A 22888-nucleotide genomic window follows, 5' to 3' on the forward strand; every position below is an offset into this window, starting at 1 on the left:
TTTCCTGGCTTCACACGTGTCCCCTATATCAGCCATTAGTCCCCGCCATTTTCCATTTTCTGAAAAAACATGTGGCTTCAAACCTCAGGGTAGTCTCTTCTACAACGCTGTCCTGCCTCAACCATATCCTGTGTCCTAGCCCTTCCAGAAGACTCTAGGTTCCCACTGACATCATTATTTCCTTTCCACCCGAGGGACTTCATTTTAACATAGACTCTTTGTTCACATTTATTCAAAAATGCTTTTAGTTTATCTGCACATTGGAAGAACTTCTTGCTGAATTTAAAATTCCAGTTCTACTTGCTATCCATTGTCGTGGTCATCGCTGTCACCACGCCTTCCCTTGGTTATCACGTGTCATTTCCCTCTGGCTGCTCTCAAGATTTTATCTTTTGTTTGGTATTCATTTATTTGACATTGATTTTTTAAATTATGTACGTATGTACCTCTCTCTCTCTCTCTCTCTCTCTCTCTCTCTCTCTCTCTCTCTCTCTCTCTCTGTGTGTGTGTGTGTGTATGGAGAGGTGCATGCCATGGCACATGTGTGGCCATCAGAGGACAACTTTGTGGAGTTAGTTTTCTCTCTTCTACCATGTGGGTTCCCAGGATCAAACTGAGGTGGTCAGGTTTGGTGGCAGACACTTTACCCGCCATCTTGCTGGCCCAGATCTGTGTCTCTGTTAGAAAAATAATTTTCTTTCTGTGTTTGGGCATAATAGTATTGACCATTTTAAAATATTTCCTCCTACTTTCAGCATCTAAATCAACTCAGAAGAGATTTTCATTGGTTTACTTTTCTTGGGTCTGGCTCTTATTTTCCTCACCCCTCTTGTCCACTCACATGGGATTCTGTCCTGCACATTGTGCTTGCGACTGTGGATTCTGCTTGCAGTTTTGAGCAGAGCTGTTTCTTTGGCACTTGTGCAGACCCTGGTTCCCAGCTCTGTCCCGTGCTGGGCAGCAACTGCACATTCTGTTCCAATTTTTGTTTGTTTTGTTTTGTTGCCAGCCTTGGGTAGGTTCCTTGGGGTTTTCTTGCCTCATCCAGTGTTGGACAGCATTTATATGCAGATGTCAGAGTCTCTTCTCTGTGGCTGTCTGGTGTCTAGGGTTTTCCATACTTCTTATCAACTGTGGTAGCTTTGCATTATGTCCTCTTCCTTGTCAACAAGTATGACTGTGGGTTTCTGCACAAATCTGAGCCACCCCTTGGCTGCAGCTGGGGATGCCACTGGGTGAGAAGTCATAAAGCAATAGGAAACTCACCCAGCGCTCCCCTTTAAGAGAGTGCTGACTCATTCTAGTTTCTACCTGTGCTTTCTGGTGCCTTCACTCACCTGGTAGTTCTAATTGGTTCACAGTTAATGATAGTAATCAAAGGGTTAGATGAACTCTCCTAGGATGAGAACCAGAACTCCCCTTCCTCCCTCTAAGATGTGTCTCCCTGAACCTCCCATCCTCCACTGTTCCCCATCCTCTGCCTAGTGAGAAGGTGAGCTGCGTTCGTGAGACACCAGCCGAGCAGGGCCTGCTGCTCTGGACCCTGGGAGCCCTCCTGTGCTGGCTCTTCCCCATCGACTGAGTGGCCATTCTGTGCATCATCTTCTCCACAAAGTCAGTCTCCTCAGGGGCAGGGGCCAGGGATTTTCTAGCACACAGTAGGCACTCAGGAGTGAAGTGGCTTGCCTGTTAATTATTTACACCATCTGCCACACACACACACAAATGCTGCCCAGGAAACCATGACCACCTTCTCTGGAAATCTGGCCTTCTTTGGGAGAGACAGCTTCCAGCTGGCAGTGGTGTGGGGCCTGCTGCTGCGGCTCGTGTCTGAGAAGTAGATGGTGCCCAGGAGCTAGAGATGTACTGGTCACGGAGACCCAGCCAAGTCTCTCTTTCAAACCCTTTCTGTTCTGTCCTTTGAGGGTTCATTTTATTTATTTCTACTAAAATGCAAATGAGCTTCCTCTTAAGTGGGCTCTGCTGAGCTGCTATGGCTAATTATTACCCCTTTCTGACAGTAGGGAGCCAGATAGGCCGTGATGCCAGGGAACCACAGTGACAGCTTCAGAAATGGGACGTCTAGAAGCAGAAGGAGTACAGTTCACTCACCCGTAGCTAACTTCAATGTCAGGGAGACCTGGGTTTGGATCCCCGCTCTGCTACCCGGACTGTGTGACCTTGGTTCTGAGTGAGCCTGGTCCCTGTGCAGAACACCTCATCCACTAGTGTTGTCCTTGTCTTCCTCGAGCCTTGTTATCAACCTGTGGCCCTTGGAGAACACAGCCTCCTCAGACCCGGATCACGGCACAGAGCGGTTCTGTGCCCACTTCACTGAGCAAGAGAATATTCTGAGAACTCCTCGTAGTTCTGATTCCCAGAGCTTGCGCTTGCATCTGCCTGAGTGGGATCAGGAATCTCGGTGTCAGAAAAGCTCCCAGGGTAATTCTGAAGCACTGTGATCAGCAGGCTGAGAGTCACCACATCGTTGACAGGTGGCTGAGATTGGCCAATCGGAGAAAGTACTGAATAATCTCTGGGCTGGCCTGAGAGTTCAGAATGTGGTTTGCAGAGGAGAAGCATCTCAGATTCTAAAGAAATACTGACCATGGAAGAGCAGGGGAGGAACAGCATCAGAAAAAGCCACACAGAGTGACATGGAAGGGGCCTGCAGGCTGACTTGGTGGGTGGGCAAAGGTGCTTGCTGCCAAAGCCTGATGACCTGAGTTTGATCCCCAGACACACATGGTGGAGAGAACCAGCTCCTGCAGATTGCCCTCTGACCTTCACACAAGAGGTGTGGCATGCATGGATGCACAAATATATACAAAATAAAAATAAATGCAAATTAGCATGGTATTTCAAACAGCATTATCCCATGGTATAAAGTCAAGCCGGGGAAGGGGTATATGAGGCCTTGAAAAGCCAGTGGCGGGTCCCGAACAGTCAACCACACATGTTTAGACAGTTTCCTGGGAGCGGTAGGGAGGAATGGAATCAGTTTTTACTTTGTATACTTTTTGTGTTTTAAGATTTATTTATCTCTATTTCATGTGTATGAGTGTTTTGCCTGCATGTATGAAAGGGTATGGTGTATGTGCAGTGTTGGTGGAGACCAGAAGAGGGCGTTAGGTCCCCGGGAACAAGAACTGTAGAGAGTTGTGAGCTGCCATGTGGGTTCTAGGAACTGACCCTGGGTCCTCCGCAAGAGCAGCCAGTGTTGTTAACTGCTGAACCGCCTCTCCACACTCCTAGTTTTAAACTCAGGAAAATAACCTTGCCTGCTGCGCAAGGATTACTTACAAGTGTTGAGGACAGGGAGACCAGGCTAGAGGGCCTCACATGAGAGGTTCAGTCTGAACTAGGGAGTGGTGGGTGGGGGTGGAAAGGGGAATGGGGATGTGGACAGGTGAAAGTATAAGAGACAGCACTGTGTGGTAGCCGACCTCTGCCTGGATTGTCTCTGCCTTTCCCTACCTTGGTCTCGTTTAGAACGCCCTCAGATTCGTTGAAATCCATCTGCACATCTATTTTTTCCTTTTCTTTTTAAGCATACCTATTTGTATCATCTGGGAGTCTATTCCTGTTGAGGTTTTTGCCTCTCTTGGGTATGATTCAAATTCCTTCTTTGCATGGCTGCTCTTTTACTTAGCGGATGGGGCGACTTAGATGCAAGGTTGGTTTGCTCGGTTCTCTTTACTTCCCCAGAGACGATAATCCTCCATTACACCCCAGTTTGTGATCACTCTGAAGTGCTTGCAAGCTGTTACTTCTTGAATTTATAGAATAGCCTGCTATGACCTGCTCAGCTAGTAACTAAAGCAAAACTTTGACCTGAGTCGACGCGCAGTGATGGCTCAGTTACAGCCGGAAGCGATGCCTGTGCTTGTCCCCGACATGCGCAACCGTGACTTCTCACGGTTGTCTGTGCAGTAGAAGTGGCCTGGTTGGTGGGGGATTATATTTGTTTTTCTTATGTTTTGCCACCAAATTGCCTGACAGGAACAATTTACAGAAAGATTTATTTGGGCTCATGGTTTCAGAAGAATTCAGTCCTTCACGGACAGGGAAGGCTTGCAGAATTACAGCAGAGTGAGCCTGTGGCAAGTGTGAGCCTGTGGCAAGTGTGAGCATGTGAGTGTGAGCGTGTGAGTGTGAGCGTGTGAGTGTGAGTGTGAGCGTGTGGTGACTGTGAGCATGTGGTGAGTACAAGCATGTGAGTGTGAGCGTGTGGTGAGTGTGAGCATGTGGTGAGTGAACATGTGAGTATGTGGTAAATGTGAACATGTGAGTGTGAGCATGTGGTGAGTGCGGGCACGTGAGTGGGAGCTAGTGGTGAGTGTGAGCGTGTGGTGAGTGCGAGCACGTGGTGAGTGAACATGTGAGTGTGAGTATGTGGCGAGTGTGAGCATGTGGCAGAGGCTCTCACATCACAGCGGACCATGAAGCAGACAGAGCAAGGCTAGAACCAAGATTAACTGGTGTACATGCCAGACACCCACCCTACATGTCCTGTTTCCACCAGCCAGGTCCTACTTCCCAAAGGTTCCAAACCCTCCCCAAATAGTACCACCAGCTGGGGAACAAACCCTCAATACCTAAGCCTGTGAGAGACTCTTGAGATTTGAACTAAAACATTCCATCCTGGTTGCCAAAGGTCCGTGGCCATCTTGTAATACAGAGATGTATGTATTCCAGTTTCAAGAGGCCTCATAGTCTCAACAGTGATCAGAAGCCTAAATCTAAAGTCTCTACTGAGGCTCCAAATAGTCTTTTAGCTGTGACCTGTAAAGTAAGAAGGATGTATTCAAGATTGAACCAAAGCAGGACCAAAACATTAAATCTTGTAACTCCATGCCCAGAACCTGGGATGCATTGTTTGGTCTTACTCACAAGCATTCCTTGGAAACCTAGGTGCAAGTCTCCATGACCCCAAAACTTGAGCCGGGTGCTGGTGGTGCACACGTTTAATCCCAGCACTCCAGAGGCAGAGGCAGGAGGATCTCTGTGAGTTCGAGGCCAGCCTGGTCGACAGAGCCAATTCCAGGACAGCTAGGGCTGTTACACTGAGAAACCCTGTTTTTTTTTTTTAAAAAAAAAAGACCCCAAAACTCTTACATTCTGCACACTTGAAAATAGCACCCGGTGGATAATTGCGAAGTCCACTGCTAGCTAAGACCCCTTAGATCGTGACTGCATGAGCCCGAGTACTCGAGTAATTGAACTTGGAGCCAAGGAAACTATTTCCCTAGGCGGGCCTTTTCCATCAGAACACCCTGGTAACTCTAAAGCATTTTAAGAGAGTCCTCAGTTTTATACTCAGGAACCTTCAGACAGTGGGGACTCATTCTCGGGTCACCTGCTCTGCTGTCCCAGTGTTAGATACAAGACTTCTGAATGATGCTGATGACTTTAACATCAGCGGCCTGTCTTGCCCACACTTCCCTTATCCACAGCTTTAAACATCTTCACCTTACTTTCAGGACCAAATCCCAATTTTAGAAATTCTTCTCTGCATCTTGTTGCCGATTCTCACTGTAAACCTAGCTTAAAATAGCCCGCCAAAACCATGCTACAGGCTGAGTGCTAAGTTGTCTTGCATTTTCTCCATTACCTTTGATATCTGCCTCTCTCAAATTTTCAGGACATAGGTAGAATGTAAACAAATTCTTCGTCCCACACAAGTGGCTCTGTAGACCAGTTCCCAGTCGAGTCTTTGTCCCTGAGACCACGTGAGTTCCGTCTTTGCTGTCCACGCTGTCAGCATTTCTCATCCTCCAAGTTCTCACCAGAGTGATGATTTCACAGCTTCAAATTCTTCCAGATCCCTCTCACAGGCCAGTTTGAAAGGCTGATAAACCGCCTGGTGGCATTAGTGACAGCAATGGCCACTTGGTTGGGGCCAGCTCTGCACTCAGCACCTTGAAAGGAAGAAAGATTTATTCTGGCTCCTGGATTTCCAAAGGACTTGAGTCTATTTTAGCAGTGGCGGCACACAGTACAGGCACCTGACGTCACTGAGGTTTCACTATGCAAGAAGGTCGGGCTGTGTTGAGGCTGAAGAGAGACAGTGTGCGGTTCCTTCAGCGAGCGTGATGATGGAAGCCACTGGGCCGTGCGTGGCTGCGGCTTGATCGGGTGGCATAACTCCTTGTCATGGTATCTGATGACCTCTCTCTGCTCCGTGACAGTGAGGGGCCCTGTGTGTACACAAGGAGAAAAAGGCTTGTCACCGTCACAGTTGTTATCAGTAACATCCCTGTCACCATCCAGGTGCCGGCCTTTGAGGATATGATTTTCCATGGTCCTTGACCCTGTTGATTAAGGTTCGTTACACTGCGTTGACAGAGTAGCTTGGGAAAAACGATGGAAAATGAGTCTCTCTTTCACGACAAGAATAGGTGTGTGCAGGCGAGCAGGGCCAAGGGAACTGCACGGTCAGGATGGACTCTGCTGAGAGCCGTCCTGCCCTGTCTTCCTCAGCCCGGTGAGCCGCTGTCACTCACCCCACCATCTGCATTCCAAGCAGTGGGAACAGGGGCAGCTTAGGGCGCACTGACCCACAAAGGACTCATCCCAGATTCATCACCACCCTGCAGCCATGGGAAACATGGCCTTCGACGGGGGCAGCTGCCAGCTCATCACGTGTCTCGAATTTTGTATTAAGGGAAAGCTGGCAGCCCCTGCCTCTGATCCTGAGCCCAGGCATCTGGTTTTGGTTCAGGGATCACTAAAGAAGGAATGTGGTACCCTGTGAGGATCTTGTGGAGAAGGTGAAATTCCTGCCTGCTTGGCACACTCCTCGAGGTTCTGAGTAGACATGGAGTTGTCAGTCCCCTCGCGGATGAGTGAAAAGGTGTGGAATGACAGCCTGTCTGCAGGCGCTCATTGGGTTTAGGTTTGCCGCCATGACTGTGCTGGGCAGGACACTGCATAGCCAAGCTAGCAATGGCAAGATTTCCACACAGGTTTTCCCCAGCTCTGTACCGACTGGCAAAGTCACGAGGCATGCTCTCCAGCTTCCCCAGGCTTGTCTTGTCATCCCTGCAGTCCTGTTGGACCGAGTTGTGTCTGCGCGGTGTGTGTAGCTCTTAAATTGTGAGTTGCACATTCTAGAATGAGATGGCATTTGGTACTGAACACAGTACTGTGACCAAATGCCTGGGAATCAGCAACTTAAGGAATGAAGGACTTATTTGGGGTCACAGTTTGAGAAGGGCTCGAAATCATCATGGCACAGATGGAGTGGCAGAAGCATGAGGCTACTGGTCACTCTGTATCCATAGTCTGGAAGGAGAGAGAGAGTATTATTGGTCCTGGTTTTCTTTTTGTTGCTATGATAAATAAAACACCAGCCAGAACCGGCTTGGTAGGGAAGGGTTTATTTGGTTTGTTCTTCTCCATCATGATCCGTCATTTAGGGAAGTCAGGTGGGAGTTCAAGCAGGAACCTGGAAACAGGAGCTGATACAGAAATGGGGAGTAACACTCCTTACTGGCTTGCTCCTCATGGCTTGCTCAACTTCCTTTTTTATAGCACCTAGGACCACATGCCCGGGGTGGCCCCATCCGCAATGGGTTGAGCCTTCCCACATCAGCCATCAATCAAGGAAATGTCCCCACTGACACATCCAGAGGCAGGACTAACCTGGCGGAACCAAGAGAGTCCCTCTTCTCAGGACTCTAGTTTGTATCAAGTTGACAAAACAAAACAAAAAAACCCTAACCAACCCAGAGAAGGAAAAGGAGGGAGAGGGGAGGAAAGGGGACTGCCTACCTTGCTTTCTGTTTCTCCTTTTCATTCAGTATGGGACCTCAGCCCAAGGATGGTGCTCACATTCAGGGCAGGCCTTCCTGCTCAGGTAAACTTCTCTTGGAAACGCCCTCCCAGACTGCCCAAGGTGTGTCTCCTAGGTGACTCTAAATCAATCACGTTGACAGAGATCTCTGTATTTACAACGAGTGTCTTTTATAGTCACTGCAGGTTTTCACACAGTGAAACCTTTTTTTTTCCCAAAGATTTAAAAATAAATAAATAAATAAATAAAGACCATGTAGCTCAGGTTGGCTTCACACTTACGTTCTTCCTTCCTCTACCTCGAAAGTGCTGGGATGACAGACATCATGTGCGGCTATCTCAAGGATTTTTTCTTCTAAATTCCTAGCTATTAACTGTTTATTGTAGAAAATATGAACACCTGTAATAGAGAAAGCAACTCTTCATTGAGATACCAGTACACAACATACTCTCTTTGTCTCAGCAGCTGAGAAGATAGGAAACTGTCTGTCTACTTTATTTAATCAAGTTGGGATCTCAGCACACACAGTGCTTTATACTGAGCCTTTTCACTGGGTGGAGGTTCCTCCAAAGCTGTATATATTTTACGAGGTGACTCCAGGCACAGGGTGGAGCACGCTGCTGACACCTTGCCCTGGCTGCCTGGCTATCTGAGGCTTCGTTACTACTTAATGGTGTTGGCTTCATTTCAAATTGACAGTATCTTAGCTCCTGCTTATAGGCACAGGGCCAGAGAGGTGGGGTTGCCCCCCAGGACAGAAGAGCCACCGGAGTGGCACAGGGTGGGTGAGGGGCAACCTTGACTTGGCAGCATGAGGAGCAAAGAGATCATTGGGTTTTCTAATAAGACATTATTGTGGATGGTCCACAGTACCCCCACCCGAGGCGGGGCACACTGCTCTCTGTTCCCATGCAGTGGCAAGTTCCGCTACCCCCACCCCACCCCCACCCTGCAGACCCTCCCAAGAGCAATGATGAGCCCAAGTCTAAGTTCAAGGGAAAAGCTGGGGGAGCTAGGGGGTGTTGGAGAGCAGGAGGGAGCTCTCCTTGGTAGACTGTTCCTGGGGAGCCTCTATTCTGTGTCCCGGGCTCTCTTACCCTTCTGGAAGCATTTTTCTCTCCCTCTATGTAGAATATTCTTCTCTGAAAACAACCCAGTTCTCACACAGTTTGCTCAAGCTCCCTCCTCGAAGAAGGAAGTCTGTGGCCACTGGAGGGACTTGGCTTTGGTACCCCTTCTGCCATCTGTGCCACTCCCTGGGGTCCCAGGGCTTTTGGCTCCATTGTGAGTCCTTGCCATTTTGACCTCCCTGTGCTGTTCTTCAACAGGCAACCATCGGGATTGACTTCTTGTCAAAAACCATGTACTTGGAAGACCGTACGGTGAGTTCCTGGTCTCCTCCTGGGAGAACAGAGGGGGAATTGTCTGGTTTATCCCCTAGAGCCTGCAGTTTGGGGCCCTCTTGGAAGTCTCCGCCAAGACCAGAATGGGATCTGGGCCTCCAACCCCTCTACCAGGAGAGCTCCTCTGCCTCACTAGTGCCTCTGCCTTGACCCTACAGGTTAGACTGCAGCTCTGGGACACAGCCGGGCAAGAGCGGTTCCGCAGCCTGATCCCCAGCTACATCCGGGACTCCACAGTGGCTGTGGTGGTGTACGACATCACTAGTGAGTAGGGGTCTGTGTTGGGATGAGGGAGCTCTTGGGGTCCAGTGTGACCCTGATCAGACCTGTGTTATGTGACTATGTATACAGGTATGTGCTCAGTGTGGGGGTAGTGTGTTATCTTGGACCACTGGTGGGTTCACTGTCCTTCAAACTCCTGTGACTTTACGCGGCTGAACAAGACAGGGTCCTGCGTGTGGGGGAGGCAGACGCTCACAAGGCTAACCCTCTGTGCCCTCTATGGCTCTGGCTGACATGTGTTCCAGCTCTCCCCAGGGATTCCTGGAGGCAGCCCTGCTTGCACAAATGGATCTTGAGAGGGCTTCACAGACTCAGTGGGGACCCAGAGGTTAGGGCAGGCCTTATGCAGAGCCCGGCTACCCAAGACCGTCTAGAGGAACACACAGCTGGGAAGCCCTCAGGCTTCAGTTGTAGAGGACACTGTGAGGACCCTGAAATCACAAGGGATAGCCTGCCACCCCAGGTCTGCCTTTCCCCTCTGTCTCCCTGACCGCATGCTCTTTGTACACCCTAGAGAGATGGGAGCGATATCCCAAAGGACCTGTGTCACTGACTGTGGAGAGCAGCCACCTCCCTCCCTCTAGGTGCTGAGCTTGAGTGTAACCCCATAACTCTCTGAGGGAGATGTCGCTGCCCATAGATGCCTGGTACTGGATTCATGTGTCACAGGGTTGTGGGTTCTCTTCCCAAGCCAGCACGGCCTTCCTCAGACTCCCCTGAGCATCCCTTTGGGGGGGACAGCATTTCCTAGGGGCTGCTGTGTCCTCCCTTCAGTGGTCTGCAGCTTAGCCAAGCCCTCTGCCGTGAGCTCCACATCAGCTCTGACACTTGTGTGACCTCTGGAGTCACTGTCCTGTGTAGAGATTGTGACAGCCTAGCTTTGCAGGTATGGTAGCTTCTCTCCTTGGGATGGCTGAGCAGTGCTGGGGGCTCTCCAGGATCCCAGGGCAGACCTCACTTCCCTGACTAGCCCCAGCCTAATTGGTATGTGGAGATTGGATTCATGTCTCGGTACATGCTTGCTCCCGGGGCCCCTCCTTCTCATTCTGTCCTCACTTTCTGCCTCCAGATCTCAACTCCTTCCAGCAGACTTCTAAGTGGATTGACGATGTCAGGACAGAGAGGGGCAGTGACGTAATCATCATGCTCGTGGGCAACAAGACGGACCTGGCTGACAAGAGGTATGCATGCGCCAGAGAGAGCATGGAGGCGTTGTGGCTGGCGGGACCGCGCTTCCTCACCCTTCTGTGGCTGTCCTGCCCTGGAGGTCTGAGGTGAAGGGAACAGCAGGCACAGGAACACTGACAGGCCTGTTAGACCCCACAGACGGCAGCACGCATCTCATCTCAAAGTTCCGTCTTCCTCAATCCAGCAAAGACAGGCCAGGGACCTGTCTGCACAGATGCTCCCATTATGGTCCCAAGATAGCCTCTGAAAGAGTGGCTTCCTGGGCTGGAGCACCTGCCCCTGTGAAGGCCCTGCATTTACATGTGGGGTACGAAACCCAGGTCTTCAGGTATGAGTGTATGAAATGTCAGCAGGACACAGACTTTGTCCCTAGTCTGTGCGTCCTGGTTTGTCCTTTGTCCGGGCATGGAGTGTTATTGGAGGAGGCTTCTCTGCAGCTACCCTCCAGTGTCCTGCTCACTAAGGTGTCCTTTCCACGTGTGTCCACTCTCAGAACTCCATACTGACTTGGGCAGATAAGGCCGTGTGTCATGGTTTCTAATAAAGCCCGTGGGCTTCTTACAGGATCCCGGCCATTTAAGAGACAATCTAAGTTAAAGAGGAGAGCCCTGCCCAGAGGGGAGGGAAGTGGGCTCCTCTGCAGAGCAGCGTGGGCCTGGGGAGGGGGATATTTTTAATTTGGGTTTTTACATTAGGAAAAGGCTGATTCTCCCAGGAAAGGCCGCATGGCATGTGTGCAGGAGCTCCAGGTCTAGTGGCTGCCAAGAAAGGCAGTGAGGCCGGGCGGAGGTGGCGCACGCCTTTAATCCCAGCACTCGGGAGGCAGAGGCAGGCGGATCTCTGTGAGTTCGAGGCCAGCCTGGTCTACAAGAGCTAGTTCCAGGACAGGCTCTAAAAAAGCTGCAGAGAAACCCTGTCTCGAAAAACCAAAAAAAGAAAAAAAAAAAAAAAGAGAAAGGCAGTGAGGTGGGGCTCAGTTGTAGAACACTTGCCTTCTCTGCATGGAGCCCTGGGGTCGGTCCCCAGCACTCATAAAACCAGGCTTGGTGAAATATACCTGCAGTCCCTGTTCTAGGGCGGCGGACACAGGGCAGTCAGAAGGTCAGTGTCATTCTTTGCTACATCACGAATTCAAGGCCAGCCTGGGCTGCCTGTGACCCTTCCTTCAAAGGTGGGGGTAGCCTTGCTCCCTGGTCAGAAGACATGGAAAGGGTACTGTGTTCAGGTACCGCCTTCTTACTAGACAGACGGTGGCTGGCATTCTGGCAGGGAGTCTGTCTTCAGGGCCCACTAAGGGGCCTGGCAGGCTCCTTCTGCCCTCCCACAGTCCTTCATCTTGGGCCGCCCCCTTCCCTTCTGCCGGGATTGCCACTCTGCCAGCTGATCTTCCCATTTCCCCTTCACTTCCAGGCAGATAACCATCGAGGAAGGGGAGCAGCGGGCCAAAGAACTGAGCGTTATGTTCATCGAGACCAGCGCGAAGACCGGCTACAACGTGAAGCAGGTGAGGGCGCAGCCGGCAACGTCTCTGACTGGCCCAGGTCTAGAAGCCCTCGCCTGGGACCTTCCTTTCCTGCGGTTGGCTAGGGACTAGGTTGGGGCAGCCAGCCAGCACACACGCCTGCTTCTCTGAGCAGTCGGGGATGACACTGCCTTCCGGGGCTGATAAAGCGGGGTGATGTGGAGGAAGCTTGGGGACCACGCAGACACCCTCAGTCTCTAGTCTCCACAGCTGGGACCGGATGTGGGCCCCTGTAGCAGCCTGTGTGGATGAGAGGACTACCACCTAGCTGAGAAAGCTGTGGTTCCTAGCATCTCACCTCACTTCCAAAGAGAACACAAGATATTTAGTCTGGTTACTGTGTTGGGTTTATGTCCTGTATGTGGCAAGAACTCGGGGCCATGAATGGAAACTCAGAAATGGAGCAGAGAGGATCCTACGGCAGCTGGGGATGGTAGGAGGGAGAAGAGGTAGAGCTGGGGCTGGAGCAGTCGTGTGCAGCTAGAATCCACAGAACCCAAGTTGTTCATGAGCAGAGTTTAGCTGCTCAGGCTACCTGGGCTTAAGAAAATCCCACCTATATTATACCGTTCTGCTGGGAACCAGGTTTTAACATATGAACTTAGGGGAGACCCAGACATCCAGACTAGTCCAGAATCTTCTGTGCTCTGGGCTTCGGCATGTACTTGTTGCTTTCAAGATGTTATCCCTGCCAGCCTCTACCTTCCAGGTGCCCCCCAATGTCTCCTCCTGTTCCCATACACACTCACTTAGGTGAACTCACACATGAACCATACTCAGCGTGCTTGCTTCCCCCATGCTCACTTTCTCATATACACACAGAAACATGACATCCACAGTAACACACACACAGTGTCATGGAGCATCTTCACATTCCTCACTGTGACTGTGGCCCTGGCTCCCAGCGTCTGCCTTGCCCCAGAGTCCCTGGGCAATGTCATTTGTCTTAAGTCAGATCAGAAACTGGTTTTCTCCACCTGCTTCCCATGTGAGGGCAACAGGCAGAAGCCTACTGAAGGGCCTGCTCCCTGTGGCCCGGATGCTTTCTGCACTAGGACAGGTCCTCTGCAGTCACCATCATGCCCCTGCCGACTGCCTGTGGCCAGTCTGCCTGGAGGAGAAGCCACAGCTTTGCTATGTGTGTGGACATGCGTGTGTTTGCACCTGTGCAGGCCACAGGCTAACTTCTGATATCATTCGTTAGGTGCCTTCTACATTGTATTTTGAGACAGGGTTTTGGTTTTATCTGGAGTGCACCAGTTCCGCTAGGCTGGGAGGCAAGTGAGTCCTTCCTTGGGAACCTACTTATCTCTGCCACCCCATTGCTGGGATTACAAGTGTGTGCCACTATACCCAGCTTTTAACATGGGTTCTGGGCATTGAAGTTGGGGCCTCATGCTTGTGTGGCAAGCACTTTATTGACCAGGCGGTCTCCCTAACCTCTGTTCCCTCTTCCTGCAAACACCCTGAGACCCTCCAGGACCTGCCCTGTGTGGGGCTATGGTGACAGCAAAGGGCTCAGAACAAGCCTGCACTCCATGGCACAGTCAGTGGGCAGACAGACATCCATATACCCATCCACATGAGGAGAACAGTGTGGGAGGGGATGGGGAGAGGAGAGGAGGGGGGCTGGCCGGGCCTCACCCTGCATCTCCTGCCTGCAGCTCTTCCGACGTGTGGCATCAGCTCTGCCCGGCATGGAGAATGTCCAGGAGAAGAGCAAAGAAGGGAGTATCCTTTTCCTTTGACACGTGAGTGAAAAGACGGCCCCAAAGTCCGTGTTTCGCTTGGTGTTGCACTAGAGCAGGTGCATGCTACCAGGCCTCCAGCCCTGCCTTCCCTGGACTGACCCAGATAGCCAGGCTGCCCCTGTTCAGCAGCAGGATGGGCTCCATGGCTGTTGAGCTCCCAGCCAGCTGTAACCAAGGCTGCCTCCTCTTTCCCGCAGGAAAGAGAGGCAAGGGCTGTGCAGGAATCACCGGTGTGGGGAGGGGAGGAGAAATAGTGGCTCCGTCTTGCTCTGTAGTGAACACCATGTGTGTTTTGTGAGGCCACTGGAGAGCCAGGCAAGGATGCTTCTATACACTAGCACGTGATTTCAGCACGTCAATGCTTCCTTCAGCTCCCCACTGCTCTATGGAGTTTGCGCAGCCCTCCCAACCTAGCTAACACCCAGTGCTGAAACTGAGGTCCATAGAGGCCATGGATGTAACTTAGGGAATTAGGATTCACACTGAGGCTTCCTTCATATCTACCCCTTCTCTGTTCTGGGGTGCAGTATCTCAAAGGGCACCTGAGAGGATGCGATGAGAAGCACATAGGTGCGTGCGGACATGGCCCACAGAGAGTTCTTTGAAGCTGGTCAGATGGCCCCGCCTGAATAAAGCCCGAGAGACTGGACTCTCACACCCCAGCCTACATCTTTCAGACTGGGATACCCAGCATCCTCCACTTAGCCCTAGAGGTCTCTGAGGGAAATGCCCACTGAGGGTCACAGAGTGACCCAAGTGGTTCCAAAAGCGCCTTCAGGCTGATGAGGGTGAAAACAAAGGAAACATCTAGTTTAAAGTTGTGATGTGATGTGGCTGTGCCTGTCCCTTTCCTCTGCTCAATGCTCTTGGTGTGGGGTAGGAAATCAGGTCCTAGCAGTTGCTGCAAAGGTGAGTCTGAGACAGACTCGAGCCCCAAAGAGCAAGTACCCCAGTAATGCTCAGAGGACAAACAATACCTGTGTGCTTCAGAGGCTGACAGGACATCAGACTAATAATGTGTGTCACCTGATTGGTCAGTCACAAGACCTCACTTGCAGGTAAGGAGACAGAAACAGACCCTGAGCCACTGAGAGTCTCCCCACTCTCATTGCATGGCTGAGCTGGGCTGTATTCCTTGAGGGAAAGACCCCCAGTGTCACCAGCCAGGTGAGGAGCCCTTGAGTTGCCAGAGAATGCAGAAACCCACCTACAGGAAGGCAAGAGGCATGGTGACCCCTGCTGTACCAACCATGAGGGACAAATAGCCTCCTCTGTCCTGCCCATTGCAAAGGCAAAGCCAACCTGCCCAGGTGAATGGTGTCCATTCATGCATGTTCTCCTGGAATATGGTCCACATGGGACTCCATGCTGGACCAACAATCAGGCCACATGCTCCCACTTCAGGGTGATAATTATCATGGCATCCTAGTGTACCTAACATCTCACTTGGCTCTAGGGGAAGAATATTGGGCAGATAGCAAGCAGATCACACAGGGCAGACTGGGCTGTGTCTGTCCTATGTGGTACCCCCATCTGGCAGATGCAGCCATACCCTTCCAAGTGTCTAATGGCTAGAGCCTCCTAGGAGGCAAGACTAGAACAGCCTGGAACAGACTGGAGACAGCTCAGAAGGGACCAGGTGGAAGCAGTGACCACTCTGGCTCAGCCGGAGTTTCAGGCTAACATATCTGCCTGCAGATGGTTCAAACCCAGATGTCTTGAGGATGCGTTCTTGGGGTCATGCTTGGGATGGCATAGACATAAAGAACAGGCACACAGAAATGCCACTTAGGGATGCTCTGTGAAAGGTTCTTAGGTGTCTCTGTTCCCTGGATGGGTGGCAGGGGTGGGGCATGGATATGCCCTGCTTCCAGATCACCAGAGAGCTCCTGTACTTCACCTCCACCATGCACAGGAAGCCTCCCCAGGGCCTTTCTAGCAGCTTCTACCACCTGCTCTGTAGCTCTCAACAGAGTTGGGCTAAGGGACCCCAGGATGATGGAGCCACAAGCCCCTTGCTGGGTCCACACACACAGGACTCTCCTTTCTGGCAGTGACTTGGCAGTAACCATGACACTTAGGCCTCCCAAGCAGGGCAGAGCATGCCCCAGACCTCCCAGCTGATAAACTTGCAGAACCGTGACAAAATCCGAATGTTTGTATCCTGTAGCCGCTGTCCTCTGTGTCCCCCATAGCACCAGAAGTACTGGGGTGGGGAAGCATACCCAGCAGTTGGAGACAAGATGGTAACGGGCCATCTGGGCCCATCACTGTCTCAGGAGCCATCAGACAGTGGGCCTTGATGTGGTTAGTGACAGGCCACACCTGGGGTCCTGAGTGTGGCCTGTGCAGCATACTGGGCTAGAGGGGCGTGCAGCCACATGCTGTCCTGTTACAGAAGAGCACAGGGCAGGTTCATCCCAAGTCGTATGGCACATCTCCGCACAGAGTCTCCTCTACTGCAGACGATTGAGAAGTCAGCTCACCCATTTTCCCCATATTTTCAATCAGAAGCAGCCCTCCACCGCAGTATTTCAGTGGCACGTAGCATTACAAAAAAGAAACATTAAATGTTAGTGTGTACAAATGCTTGCAGCAAAGTATTTAAAGTTGTGCTTTATAATATCATAGTCTTACACGAGTGTTTCCACTTAAACTAGTTAAACTTGGGTTAATATAAACGTTAAGTTTCGGGATGTGGGTGATGGGTCAGTGGGTAAAGGCACTTGCTGCGCAAGCTTGAAGACCCAAGTTTGAATCCCTGACACTCTTGTGAAATCCAGACATGGCCACACAACTATAGACTCAGTGCTGTGCAGAGACAGGAGGATCAATGGGGCTTGCTGACCACCAGCCTCTCTTCAGATTTAGTGAGAGACCCTACTACCCATGCACACACCCACACATAAATGCATGTGCACACGTACACACACACACACACACACACACACACACCGACACACACAGAGTTTAAAAACTTTAGTGAGGCTACCATGCAGATGGAGAGTAGCCTCCCACCACAAGTCCTTTTGGACTGTGCCATCTTGGAATTACCCAGTGTCTGTAGCAATGGCTTCCCAGGTGCCGTGCATTGGGATGTTCCAGAGTTTTTAGTAATTCGTCCTGCAGATCCATCTCCAGATCCACCAGGAAGATGTATTTTGTAACAGGTTTCTCAGGAGATGTTTAGACACCGTCCAAAAACCCCATGAGGTGTCCATAAGTGTTGTGCCTCAGACTGCACTGTAGCAGATTCCTCTGGAACACAGTCAGGTCACTCCCGTATGGGGCAGAATGTCATCATGGCAGCAGCCAGCCTTTTAGCTGGACCAGTGCTTCTCAGCTTGGACTGACTCTAACCCCTCCCTCATGAGGGGAATTGAGCAATGTCTGCCGACGACTTGGGTTGTGGTAAGTTAGGGGACTGGAAAGCAGGTGTTTCTGGCAGCAGATGGGTGGAGATCAGGGATGCCGCAAGCATCCTCCACCCTCGGGGTGTGCCATGACAAAGTAGCACTTGGGAGGAGGCCAGCAGTAATTTTGCTGAGACTAACGGAATTTGGGCACCATTCATCAGTCACTGGGGAAAGCTTCTGAGACAGACCCTCCCTGGCCTGTGTGTGTGACGTCACAGCCCAAGTTTCCCTCTGGGTAGACAGTTTGAGGAACGTAGGTGGGTGGAGGTAGGAGAGAGAAGGGTGGAAGATGGGCAGTTCCTTCCCACTCCAGCTGAGTTAAGAGCTGAGCGTGGAGGTTTGCAGAAGGACGGAGTGGCGTCTTGGTGACCGTCATCTTCCTTAGCCAGCCTCCTACAGTGATTGACATCAAGCTGGACAAGCCCCAGGAGCCCCCGGCCAGCGAGGGCGGCTGCTCCTGCTAATGCAGAGCCCACTCGGCTTCCTCAAAAACACTCACTTGTGTTGCCTCCTATTGGTTAGCTTCCTAACGGGGTGGGAAATGAGTTTATCAAACGGGAGGATCTTTCTTTTCTCTCTCTCTCTCTAGGAGTAGGGTGGGACATGGGGAGGGAGGCTGGGCATCAGGGACCACGTCACTCTTAACAGCTGTTACCTAAACAACTATTTTTTGGTTTGGTTGTAATATATTGTACTTTATTAAGATTGCCAAAAACTGTTAAAATTAAAAAAAAATTTAAATCATGTGTATACAACTTTTTGCCAGATAAAAGAAGTAGTCATTTTTATTTGAAAGATGTGCTTTTTTTGTTTTTGTTTTTGTATATTTGTAAACTTATAGAGAACCTCTCCATACACCTCTTCCTTCCTGTTCTCTTGAAACTGTGTGTCACCTCTACCTTCCTCCCATCCCCTGTCCCGTAAATTAAAGCAATTAACTGAAAAGTAGTAATTAGGTTCCAGGCCTGGGTCACATGACTCAAACTAACCAAGCCCTCTATCCAGGCTCCCCTCAGTCAAATCAGACTTTAGTTTAACAAAACAGCCCAGAGGGGCCATTATTCAGTCCTTCCTTGGCAGAGTGGGACAACGTTAGCCGGCCCCTGACTGGAAATGAAGGCCTGTGGGCTTTAGCATCAGCGCCAGGCCCCACGGCTGCTTATGCCTCATCTCCTCCCCTGAAAAAACATGGAGACAGAGAACACAGACAACTGTGTGTTCTCTGTGCTGACCCAGTGACGAGCAGAGCGAGAAGGTACTGGAAGGATGGGGTGCTCCCGGCAGCTGAGGACTGAGGCAGGGTTGTGGTTTTCAAATGTTGTAAGCTACTGGCCCAACAGTAGACGCATGTACTTAGGCTGACTCGCCAACTCAATGTGTGAGGTGAAGCGGGGTGGCTCAGGGGTGCTGAAGCCTGGGGCATGTGCCATTGGTCCACCTGTGATTGGGGAAAGGACGGATGTCTGCCCTGACTCTGAACAATATGTGTTCTCAGACCTTCTACTCCTCTTGCTGGGTACTGTTGTGGGAGCATTGATTCCTTGATGTGTTTTCAGCCCCTGGCATGGTACATTTAAAATCTTTGTGTGAATACCTTTGGAGTGTTGTGGCTGCACTACCGGCATCTTGAGGTTACTGTAGGATTTCCAGAAGGCTGCCCAGGGCACTACCACCTGCCCCAGCAAGCTGTCCTTGCTGTTTCCACTCATTCCTGAGACTGCTTTAGTCTTAAAGATCTTCAGAGACTCTTAACAGAGTTCTCTCCTCAAAGCAAAGTAACTCACACCCTCAACGCTCCCAGACTCACTGCCCTAAGCCTGCCCAAAAACAGACAGGGGCAGTGACCCTTCAAAACATCCCAGTCCTATAGCATTGGCTCGTCTCCAGATTGCTGATGCACAGGGTAAATGCCACCACAGAGGGTTGGAATGAATTATGGAACTTCTCAGAAATGAGTTCAGAATGGCAGCCTGCATGGCGGGTTTCATTTTGTGAGTGGGCCTGTCATGCTTCTCCATCCTGGGAGACAGTGTCAGTGCCCATTCTGGTGAAGAAGAGAGGAAGCAGGATCCTCCTGGGTACCTCTTCCAGAAGGCAAGGACCAATGTACAAGCATAATTGAAACATCGTGTGTTTAGCTTTTTTATGTGTGTACATAATTATACATAGAGATAGACTTGTGTATACACCCACACGCACACATCCTCACGTATACATGTGTTCAATGTATATTCCTGTCGCTCCCACTCTCAAGTTGGAACTTGCATTGTGATTCCAGTTTTGGAAGTTCAAAAGTATGCAGTGTATTGAAATAAGAAATACTCAAAATATTGTCCAATAACTTGTGGTTGTCTTGCCTTCAATAAAATAGTGCATAGATGTGTTAAGCTACAATCAAAACTCGTGCACAGAACTACCTTCACTGCTTTCCGTACCTGTGTGCACAGGTGTGCATGCCTTTGTGGGCCAGTGTCCCCCCACCGTGGGCACCCCACCTAAGTGGTGCTTGTTGGAAGAAGGCACACTTACCCTGTGCTGACAGCAGCCTGGTTGGCAGGGAGGGGCTTCGCTGGCAGCCTCTGGCAGAGCCCCACGGACAGGGTTTTGTCCTGTGTCTCAAGGAATGAATGTAGGGTGAATTTTAATCTTCTTGGCACTCAACAATAACCTTTCCCGTATTTCTATAACTCGAAGTAGCAGATCCGTTCCCTCCTCTTGTGCACACAATCTAAGGCATCATGGCATGCTTTAGAAACAGCAGGAGTCATGGTGGATGCCATCCTGGTTGATCGGACCTAAGGAGCCCTGCCTTCCTAGCTTGTCCACAAAGCCCCCTCTTGAGTTTAGGGTCTCCCAATATCGTTGCCTCTAAGAATGAGGGTACAGTCACCCCACTGCTCTCCCACCCCAGCGGTGCCCTGGCCTTTTCCTCAGCCCATCTCCTTCTCTGATGGCCATTAAGGCAGCCGGGCCCCACACAGAACTAATTCTATTGTGCCCGGGACTGATTTCTCCTTCATGCCCACCACCCTCCTTGTCATCAGGATCAGGTCAGGTTCACTTGAAGATGTCCTGAAATTCTCTCAGTGTCCCCATCTTTGCTGAATCCACATCAGTCAGAAGACAGAATGGAGGATTCTCTTAGGACAAGATCTCAACTTAGTAATTCAGTTCCTCTCCCTGGACATTTGAGCCCGGCCTGGCAGATGGGCATGGCCCTCTCTCTTTTCTTTAGGAGTCTTGAAGGAGATTGTCAGCAAAACTTCTGTGAGCATTGCAGGAATAGTCTAAGATTGGAAAGGCAGGCGGCCTAGCTCTACCCACACGCACACCAAAATGAAGGTGTGACGTCAGTGTCCTGAGTGCTAGTCTTGCTGTGGGGTCAGAGGTTAGAATGTTTGGTGGTCAGGGCCTGACTGCTGTCACAGCCACTGCTCCCTTCCTGTCGCCATCCTTAAACATTTCCGCAGTATCCCAAGATGGGAGGCGAAACCATGGCCGCATCAGTTAAACGTCAGGCAGCAGAGATAAGGGTTGCATGGTGATAGCTAGGCGTGTAGACAGCTGGGCACAGACAGAGCTCTAGCCAGTGCCTGGCCTCCAGTATCCAGTGTGACAGTATGGGGACGCCACTGGTGTCAGTGTCCTGCAGGTAGAGCAGTTAATTCCTTCTCCATTCGGAAGGGGGAGAGGCTGTCAGGAAGACAGGGTAGGAGAAGGTGGTAAGTCAGAGCTATGAGAGCCAGCAGGCAGGAGTGTGTCTGAGTGTGTCAAATGCTCAGGGCTCAAGGCTCACTAGTTCCCAGACTACCTCTCCCCAAGAATGGGAGGCACCGTCATCATGCCACAGCACCCAGAGCCAAACCCTTCCTGTTCCACGAGAACCAAAACAGACAAGGTTACCTGCAAGCCAGGAACGATCAGAGCCAGTGTTGACATCCTCCACCCGTTGCTGACCTGGGGGTACAGACACGACTGCATCCTGTGCTCGTGTCCCTTGAGCCATCTCTACACCATGGCTAGAACATACGGTTATTTCCAGCCTTAGTAGCTAGTGAGAATGTAGGTGCAGTTTGGGCTCCTTCGCTGTAATGGGTGGTCCCCAAATCTACTTGCTTTGTCTAACCACACACAGAGCAGTAGTCAGGGCACCGTTTTAATTTTTGTTTGAAATCAACTTCTTCGGTATTCCAAAATCTTGCAGTTTCAGTGTGCAAACTCCTTGGACTCCATCCAGGCCCTGTCTGATTGGCACTCTGCAGGGTGTATTATCAGGAAAACCTTGCAGCGGGAGTTCAGATGGTCTCTTCAGGAGACAAGAAGCCTCCGTAGCAACGAAGGCCAGCCTGCCTATTGTGTGTTGACTTCTCACCTCACCTGTTCTTTAAAGAGGAACACAGGGTGGCATTTCCATCTGTAATGGGCTCAGAAGGCAAAGCGGCCATATTGACTTTACATTCAACTGTGTAATATGTGGAAAAGACTCAGCATGTTGGTCAAACAATAAATGTCCTGATTCTCAACACAAAGTTTCTTGTCGACTGTGTCTAAATGGTACGGTTTTATATAGGGGGCTTAAAAGTGGATTTCCTCAAAGGTCCTCTCATGTCTGGGTGGCATGTCCCCCAATGCAGGGCCTTTTGCCTCTTGTCCCTGCTCACCTGGGCTCTCCACTGATTCTAAAAGAATCAGTGAGATTGTATGCACAGCCTCGTCTGTCTGTTAGATTCTAACAGTAAATGGTCAGGGAGACTCCAGGAGGAATCAGGACTCGGGAATGTATTTATCACCTCTACACTCTACTCAACAGGGCTATGGGTTAGGGAGGTGGAGTGCAGGGACTAGGTTTCTTACCCTTTTGATGATTGCTTGTCATTTAAAGGCAAGAACTTAAGGGTTATCGTGATCCCCTCTTAGATGACCTCAACCATCACCACCCCCAGCTTCTTCCACACCAGTTGGGGAACAGTCTCTGAGAGGCCCCTCGGGTCTCCAGTACCCCTACCTTATCTGGGTTCTGGGAACAATTCCTGAGAATGCTGAAGTTTCAGTTCACCAGTGACCTTTCCCATCGAAAGGTCCTAAAGTTCTGGAACACTCCAATTTGCCACCCCAAGGCCACCACTGATTAGCTGGGAGAGGATACCAAAGGCCCTGCCCACTTAGATTGGTATCTAACGATAAGGTGTGAGGAGGGCAGGTATGGGGGATAGGGAAAGGGGGTGCTGAGAGCCCGAGAACATGACTACATGCCAGATGAAAGCGAGAACAGCAGCCCTCCAACACAGTAGTGTCCAGAGCCACGGGGCTTCACACCGAGGGCATGCTTGCTCTCTACGTTAACACAGCTAAGCCCCGCTGTGCCCTCGAGGCTGAAGAGGTACTCGAGGTGTGCACAAGATGACATTGTGATTGTCCTGTTTGAAGTGCAGTGTGGCAAGGGCAGGGGCTACGGGGTGACTTTCCTCGTCACTCCAAGAGTGGCCACTGTTTGCTAAGCCCAAATTTTATATATATCAGGGAAACCT

At 50.8% G+C, this 22888-nt stretch overlaps 1 protein-coding gene across 1 annotated transcript in view; it reads left to right on the top strand.

The window, feature by feature from the left end:
* The window catches only part of Rab6b (RAB6B, member RAS oncogene family), a 59729-nt gene extending 37840 nt beyond the window's left edge, over nt 1-21889 (top strand). Inside the window, exons 3-8 of the mRNA XM_038322813.1 lie at nt 9127-9180; nt 9360-9465; nt 10553-10664; nt 12082-12175; nt 13858-13924; nt 17760-21889. Of these exons, the coding sequence (XP_038178741.1) occupies nt 9127-9180; nt 9360-9465; nt 10553-10664; nt 12082-12175; nt 13858-13924; nt 17760-17824 (498 nt within the window). The 3' untranslated portion in view covers nt 17825-21889. The remainder of the gene's footprint in view (nt 1-9126; nt 9181-9359; nt 9466-10552; nt 10665-12081; nt 12176-13857; nt 13925-17759) is intronic.
* Nucleotides 21890-22888: the final 999 nt, after the last annotated feature.

The sequence above is a fragment of the Arvicola amphibius genome, chromosome 3, assembly GCF_903992535.2.
Source record: "Arvicola amphibius chromosome 3, mArvAmp1.2, whole genome shotgun sequence".
NCBI lineage: Eukaryota > Metazoa > Chordata > Mammalia > Rodentia > Cricetidae > Arvicola > Arvicola amphibius.